Source organism: Pollachius pollachius (genome assembly GCF_949987615.1).
Source record: "Pollachius pollachius genome assembly, chromosome: 13".
Classification (NCBI taxonomy): Eukaryota; Metazoa; Chordata; class Actinopteri; order Gadiformes; family Gadidae; genus Pollachius; species Pollachius pollachius.
The window spans coordinates 1,976,240-1,984,959 of NC_136946.1; the positions used below are offsets into that span (position 1 = coordinate 1,976,240).

General features: G+C 48.1%; 1 protein-coding gene across 1 annotated transcript in view; it reads left to right on the plus strand.

Moving 5' to 3' along the window:
- Nucleotides 1–8,720, plus strand: part of LOC307084811 (protein MTSS 1-like) — a gene marked incomplete at both ends in the record, with an annotated part of 18,386 nt that overhangs the window by 6,675 nt on the left and 2,991 nt on the right. Inside the window, one exon of the mRNA XM_079749313.1 lies at nt 1,833–1,940. Within this exon, the coding sequence (XP_079605439.1) occupies nt 1,833–1,940 (108 nt within the window). The remainder of the gene's footprint in view (nt 1–1,832; nt 1,941–8,720) is intronic.

The following is an 8,720-nucleotide window of genomic DNA, read 5'->3' on the forward strand; positions in this document are numbered from 1 at the left end:
TCACTGTCACACTGTCACTCACTGTCACTCACTGTCACACTGTCACTCACTGTCACACTGTCACTCACACTGTCACTCACTGTCACACTGTCACTCACTGTCACACTGTCACTCACTGTCACTCACACTGTCACACTGTCACTCACACTGTCACTCACTGTCACTCACACTGTCACTCACACTGTCACTCACTGTCACTCACACTGTCACTCACTGTCACACTGTCACTCACACTGTCACTCACTGTCACACTGTCACTCACTGTCACTCACTGTCACACTGTCACTCACACTGTCACTCACTGTCACACTGTCACTCACTGTCACTCACTGTCACACTGTCACTCACACTGTCACTCACTGTCACACTGTCACTCACACTGTCACTCACACTGTCACTCACTGTCACACTGTCACTCACTGTCACTCACTGTCACACTGTCACTCACACTGTCACTCACTGTCACACTGTCACTCACTGTCACTCACTGTCACTCACTGTCACACTGTCACTCACACTGTCACTCACTGTCACACTGTCACTCACTGTCACTCACTGTCACTCACTGTCACTCACTGTCACTCACTGTCACTCACACTGTCACTCACTGTCACACTGTCACTCACTGTCACTCACTGTCACACTGTCACTCACACTGTCACTCACTGTCACACTGTCACTCACTGTCACTCACTGTCACACTGTCACTCACACTGTCACTCACTGTCACACTGTCACTCACACTGTCACTCACTGTCACTCACTGTCACTCACTGTCACACTGTCACTCACACTGTCACTCACACTGTCACTCACTGTCACACTGTCACTCACTGTCACTCACTGTCACACTGTCACTCACTGTCACTCACTGTCACACTGTCACTCACACTGTCACTCACTGTCACTCACTGTCACTCACACTGTCACTCACTGTCACACTGTCACTCACTGTCACTCACACTGTCACACTGTCACTCACTGTCACACTGTCACTCACTGTCACTCACTGTCACTCACTGTCACTCACTGTCACACTGTCACACACTGTCACTCACTGTCACTCACTGTCACTCACTGTCACTCACTGTCACACTGTCACACACTGTCACTCACTGTCACTCACTGTCACACTGTCACACACACTGTCACTCACACTGTCACACTGTCACACACACACACTGTCACACACTGTCACACTCTCACACACTATCACACACACTGTAACACACTATCACACACACTGTCGCACCGTAACACACTGTTACGCCGTCAAACACACTGCACTGTCGCAAACTCTCACACACTGCACTGTTACACACTCTATCACACTGTCACACACTGTCACATACTGTCACACACACACTGTCACACTAAACGTCTTTACACTGCCCAATATGCCCGTCTTTATGCACGCCTTTTTCCCGGCGTGGTCTGCGCGTTTACACTGACCGGGGTAATAAACTGGCCTGACTTCACACCCCACTTACCCTCCTGGATCCTACACACATTGGCGGTTTCATTCTGATGTAAATGCGATCAGACGGCTCCGCGGTTCCAGGGGCGGTACTTTGGTGGAGGTGTTGCTGTGCGGTCTAGACAGAGACGCCGCAGCGATATCAACATGAGCAGTTCTAACTGGGGTGACTGGGAAATCCAGGAGCTGCTGATCATGGGAGAGAAGGTGATGCAGTCGCATTAAACGAAGACGGGGAAAGATCTACGAGGAAGGCTTACGAGGCTTCTGTCGGGATGAAAAACAAGTAGCAAAATAAAGAATATGTTGGCGTTTTGGTGCCAAGCCTGTCTGTCTGTCTGTCTGCCTGTCTCAGGAGGAGGAGATGTTGATACTGGGGGAGATGGGGAGCCTGCGGTCCCTTAATGATGACATCAGAACCCTGACCATGGACCCCCACAAGCTGCCCCCCTCCAGCGAACAGGTGACTCTCTCTCTCTCTCAGCAGCAGTGTTAACAGTAGTCTCTCTCTCGCTCTCGCTCTCTCTCTCTCTCTCTGTCTCTCTCTCTCTCTCTCTCTCTCTCTCTCTCTGTTGCATGCTGGGAGCGAGTTGTGTGAGTAAGTCAGGAGCGTGTGCGTTTCAATCTCGATTCCTTTTTGTTTGTAATATAACGAGAGTGCACTGGTGATAGTTACTTTAGTTTATTGACACTCGTTTTCTGGGGTGTTTGGGGTTTTGTGCGTGGGGTTGTGCCGACCGGCGTAATCGCCGGTCGGCGTCTGGTGTGGACGCCATGGTAAATGGCGAGTTCGCTCAGCTCACGAGGAAACATGGCATCAAAGTTGGTGCCGGTTTCCCGTGTAGCGTGGAGGACATCGGGCTGGCTGTGGGAGAGGTAGTCGGGCATGGCAGCGTGAAATCAGCCGCTCGTATGAATAGTGCCGTAGTCCTCTTCCTGGACCAGGTGGAGAAGGTGAACCGCGTTGTCGAGACGGGTCTCACGGTGAATGGAATGTTTGTGCAGGTGCTAACGTTGACGCAGCCGGCAACAAAAATAACCTTGTCCAATGTCCCTCCTTTTATTACTGACGAATTTCTCAGTAGAGAGCTATCCAGGCATGGAAAAATCGTCTCACCGATGAAAAAGATCCTGTCTGGGTTTAAGTCTCCTTTGATGAAACACGTTGTGTCTCACCGGAGACACATATATATGATACTTAACAATCGGGATGCGGAGCTCAACCTCCGCTTTCATGTTAAAGTAGATGATTATGACTACGTGATCTTCGCTTCCTCGTCGGTAATGAAATGCTTTGGTTGTGGTGTGGAGGGACACACCGTGAGGGCCTGTCCGGGGCGCGGGGAGCCGGCTCCGCCTGGCCCGGGGAGGGAAGGGGCGACCTCCGCCGCTCCGCCGGTTGGAGCGGGGCGGGGGGGGATCTCTGCGGAGCTCGGTTCCGCTGCCGCGGTTACGCCAACGGAGAGCGTTGCAGTTGCGGGGCCGAGTGCGGTTTTCGGGGGGCCGATCGCCGCACCGCGCACGACAGTCAGCAGGACTGCCGTGTGCGACACTGAGGACGGTGTAGGAGTGCACATTGGTGAGGTGGAGGTGGGTGAGAGTGAGGTGAGTGTGGAAAAACTAACAAAAAAATACAAAAAAATGGAAGTAAAGGGGATGGGTGAGGAAAATATAGAGACAATAAGAAGTGGTGGGGAGAAGAATGTGAAAGAGGTGAGTGAGATCAGCAAGGCACAGGGTAAACCAGCTGAGTTTGAAGTGGGCGAGAGTGAGGTCAGTGGGGAAAAACTAAGTGAAAAACACAAAAAGGTGGGAGAAAATGGGATGGGTGAGGAAACTATAGGGACAATAGGAGGAGGTGGTGGGGAGGAAAATATGAAAGTGGTGGGTGATATCAGCGATTCACTGGGTAAACCAGCTGAATCTGGGGAAACGGTAGAAGGTGAGGCAGGTGAAGCCAGTGAGATGCAGGGGCAAGAAGAGGGCAGCTCATGGGCGGAACGGATAGAAGAAGAGGAGATGATGGTAGAGGAGGAAGCAGCAGAAAGAAGGCCAAAGCCTGCAACAAAACGCAGAGGGAAGGCTAAAAACAAAAGCAGTGATTCAAAGGCAAGCAAGTTGGGGAAAGACAGGCTGACTGGGAAAAAACAGACTGCACAGACAGACAGTGACAGTGGAGAGGAAAGTCTCTCAGATGACAGTGACATCGTGCCCATAGAAAAGCTAAGTTGCAGTCAGCAAAAGAAAACATATTCACCGGAGAAAATTAAGTCCTTTCTTCAGGACACCAAAAACGCAAAAGGAGTCAAGCTGGAGGAATATTTCCCAGATATTCCAGCATTTTATGTTTCTGCCAGATTTTACGCTAACAACAGAATTGAATCTGGCATTACAGACCAAGAAATGTACAGACTCAGGAAACTGGTGCTGAAAGCAAGAAGGCAGATGAACAGCAACGAGCATAGAATATCTGATGTGTGTCTTAACTAAGCTAATGGTTCCACTACTTTTATTTTTTTATTCTGTTTTAAATACCTCACTCATGACGGAGCTTTTTAGCATGGGAAGTCTCAATGTCAATGGAGCAAGGGAGACAAAAAAAAGGGCACTCATTTATGAGACTTTTAAAACAAAACAAATTGATGTCCTTTTTCTACAAGAGACCCATAGTTGTGCTCAAAATGAGGTAGATTGGAGAAGGGAATGGGAAGGGGATGTAGTCCTGAGCCACAACACTAGCCTCAGTGGAGGAGTGGGCTTCCTTTTCTCCAGGAGTTTCTCTCCAGTTTCCATGGAGGTCGAGCATGTCATCATGGGGAGGTTGCTTTTAATTAAAGCTCGGTTTGAACAGTTTAATGTGGTTTTTATAAATGTTTATGCTCCAACCAATGGTACAGAGAGGAAGCTGTTTTTAGAAAAAATAACAAATCAATTAAATAGTTGCAACTCAGAGGATTATCTATTCCTGGGTGGGGATTTCAATTGCACGGAAAATGAGACATTAGATCGCAACCATGCAGAGCCACATCCAGCCTCTCAACATGCACTGAGGCAGCTGGTCATTTCTCATGGCCTGGTGGACGTGTGGAGAAGGACGCATGTAGATTGCCGACAGTACACATGGTCCCACCTCAGAGAGAATAGGATCTCCTCAGCTAGACTTGATCGTTTTTATGTTTTTAAGCACCATTTTAACATTCTTAAAATGTGTAAAATTTTGCCCACCGGTTTTAGTGATCATTCCTTGATTGTATGTCATGTTCTAATTAGAGATTTTAAGCCAAAAAGCGCACATTGGCACTTTAACTCTATTTTAACATTGGACAGAAAGTTTAAGGATGCTTTGAGCTTCTTTTGGGGTGTTTTTAGGCAGACAAAGGGGGATTTTAGTAGTCTTAGGCAATGGTGGGACCATGGAAAGACTCAAATTCAACTTCTATGTCAGCAGCACACCCTCAATGTCTCACAGGACATCACTCGGTCTATGAAGGACTTGGAGACTGTTATAGTGGAGTTGGAAAAGATGAGTGAGTCATCTGGAGAAAGGGGATATATTGAAATCCTCAAAGAAAAAAAGCTAGCTTTAGCTAACCTGCTGGACACCAAAGTACAGGGTGCGTTAGTCAGGTCCCGAGTTCAGAACATCTCTGAGATGGACGCTCCCTCTAGCTTCTTCTTCGGCCTGGAGAGGAAGAACGGACAGAGGCGGGTAATCCACACATTGCTCTCAGACACAGGCCAAGAGCTGACAGAGCCAGGGCAGATAAGAGCGAGAGCTGTTGGTTTTTATTCCTCCCTCTACTCTTCGGAGTATGAGGAGAAGGACACACTGGAGGGGTTCTGCAGTGGGCTACCCCAGGTCTCTATGGCGACCAACTTACAACTAGAGAGGCCTCTGCACATCGAGGAGCTTCTAGCCGCCTTACAGAGCATGCAGGGGCGGAGGGCTCCGGGCATCGACGGTCTGACAGTTGAATTTTATAAAGCGTACTGGGAAATTTTATCTGCAGACTTGTTGGATGTTTTTAATGAGAGCCTGGCCTGCGGCTCCATGCCAATGTCCTGCCGTAGAGCAGTCATCACGCTTCTACCAAAAAAGGGGAATTTGCAGGACATAAAGAACTGGCGGCCTGTGTCTTTGCTTTGTGTGGACTACAAGCTTCTGTCCAAAGCCTTTGCCAACAGGCTGAGGGAAGCTATGGAGCAGTCCATCCATCGGGACCAGACGTACTGTGTGCCCGGCAGGTCCATGGTAGACAATGTCTACCTGATTCGGGACGTCTTGGAGGTCTCTAAGTCCATTGGCATTGATACTGGTTTGATTTCCCTAGACCAGGAGAAGGCATTTGACCGCGTTGAACACAACTTCCTATGGAAAGTTATGGCAAAATTCGGGTTCAGCGCTGGTTTCATAGCCAAGATCAAAGTGTTGTACAATGAAGTTGAGAGTGTGCTGAAATTCAACGGCGGTCTGTGTGCTCCTTTTAGAGTGTGCAGAGGCGTCAGGCAGGGCTGTGCTCTGTCCGGGATGCTCTATGCACTCTCCCTAGAACCCCTCCTCAGTAAAATACGCTCCAACCTACAAGGTCTGGTTTTACCTGGTTTTAGTGAGAATGTTGTCTTATCTGCATACGCTGATGATGTCATTGTTTTTACTAAGAACCAAAGAGATGTGGACATTTTAACAAGGATCATTAGTGACTTTACAGCTACATCGAAAGCGAGGGTTAACTGGAGAAAGAGCGAGGCCCTCGCTGTCGGTGAATGGCGTGGCGGTCTCCCAGTTCTTCCCCAAAATTTGACCTGGAAGAGGGATGGCTTAAAGTACCTTGGTGTCTTTCTTGGGAAGGAAACCATAGCCCAGAAGAACTGGGAGAACGTCACAGAAAAAGTGGAAGGTAAACTTAAAAAATGGAAATGGCTACTGCCGCATATGTCCTATAGAGGTAGAGTTTTGGTTTTAAACAATCTAGTAGCCTCCCAACTGTGGCACCGCCTTGCATGTGTTGACCCTCCCTCAGGCTTATTAGCCCAAATTCAAAGAAAGATGGTGGATTTTTTCTGGGATGGGTTGCACTGGGTGCCACAGGGAGTGCTGTTTTTATCTAGAGAGGAGGGGGGACAAGGCCTCATCCACCTGGCCAGTAGAACAGCCACTTTTAGAATTCAGTTTTTACAAAAGTTTCTGTCTGGTCCGACAGACTTGGTATGGAGGAATGTGGCCAGCTGCATTCTCAGACGCGTAAGTAACCTGGGTCTGGATACTGCTCTGTTTTTAACTGATTCTAAATTCTTAGAATTAAGTGGGCTACCTCCGTTTTATCAGGGTGTTTTTAAGTCATGGGCCCTTTTTAGTCATAAAACGCGTCAAGAAGCTAACTCTCTGCACTGGTTGTTGAAGGAGCCACTAATCCACGGGGCTAGGCTGGACATCACCAACAGTACCACTCCCGGCCTGACGGGGGCACTGTGCAGTTCAGGGACTGTTTGCCTACAGCAGCTGTTCGATGTAGTGGGGCCAGCGCTGGACAATGTTGGGGCCCTGGGCACTCTGCTGGGCCTCCGATCACACCGAGTGGCAGGGAGACTCCTGGAGCTCTGGAGACAGAGACTGTCTATCAAAGAAAAAAGACTTCTGATGGACTACAACCTAGGGAGAGCCACACCAGACCCCGCTGACCCCTTCCCTGATGTCCACCTGAGCCCCGTGGTAGGGGAGCTGACAGGCTCCCTGCTCACTCCCTGTCGCCCAAATAGGCTCTCCGTAAACAGGGCTGATAAAAAGACTCTCTATGCGAACTGTGTGAAAAGCATCAACCGTGCCGGGCTGAGCAACCGCCCCCCCACCGTGTGGACCAACAGGTTAGGGGGCCGCAATGGGCCCGGCCCACAGTGGAAGTTGTTTTATAAACCCCCCCTCAAGAAGCGGACTGCCGACCTCCAGTGGAGAATTTTACATGGCGCCATCGCCTCCAATTCTTTTATTTCTGTTCTTAATCCAGCTGTTTTGAGCATGTGTCCTTTCTGTAATCTCCGTGAGACTGTTTTTCACGTTTTTTCTGAGTGCAAGAGGCTCGCACAGTTTTACACTCTCTTAGCATTGGTTTTTAATTTGTTTGGTGTCAATTTCTCTGAGAAGGTTTTTATCATGGGGGCTGAGTACGAAAAAGAAGGGAAGGACAAGTGGCAATTATTAAATTATCTCTCGGGGGAAGCAAAAATGGCAATCTACATTAGTAGAAAAAACCGTGTGGAAAACAAAGAAGGACAGGATTCACGCACAGTCTGGCTCTGCAACATCAGGGCCAGGCTGTGGCTAGAGTACACATTTTATAAGAATATTGGCGAGGTGGACACTTTTAAAAATCGCTGGTGCTACAAAAACATTGTCTGTTCTGTTGTGGAGGATGACTTGCTGTTTGCACACATGTTTAAAAGATAGGCTATCTCAAACTGAAGAGACACGCACAAATCGCACTTTATTAATGTTCATGTAACATAACTAATATGTAAATAAAGTTGGTTTGTAAAAATCTCTCTCTCCCTTTGTCTCTCTCTCTCTCTCTCTCTCTCTCTCTCCGTCTCTGTCTCTGTCTCGCTGTCGTTCTCGCTCTCTCTCTCTCTCTCTCTCTCTCTCTCTCTCTCTGTCTCTGTCTCTGTCTCTGTCTCTCTCTCTCTCTCTGTTTCTGTCTCTGTCTCTCTGTCACTGTCTCTCTCTCTCTGTCTCGCTGTCGCACTCTCTCTCTTGCTGTCTCTCTCTCTCTTGCTGTCTCAGCCTTCAACCGCTTCCTCTTTCCAGACGTGATACGCTGCTTATGCTAATACTGCGTCAGAACGAGGTTAAAGTTTTGTTGTATTTTCTCATGGTATAAACCGGTTTATTGTTTGCTCTTTCTTTAATTCCCCCTGCATTGTATCACTAAGCCCAGGCTTTCCTTTATTTTCTCCCTGTTGTTAAAAAGGGCCTTCAATGTTTCAGAAAGGTGCGCTAAAGGTATTAAGAGTAAAATGATAAAAAATGGCAAATTATTGCACTTCTACACAGTACCAATCTCAATATCTTTTAAGATATTCAACTTGGAATATATCTAAATTGCCAGAACAAGATGTAAACATAACGATATTTGACAATATGCTACCCTGCGTTTTAGTATTTTGTCAAACTCTAAAGGATAAAGGACTAGCAGTCTCGCAGGATATTTTCCCTCCTGATGCCATAAGAACTTTGTACGACGATTGAGGA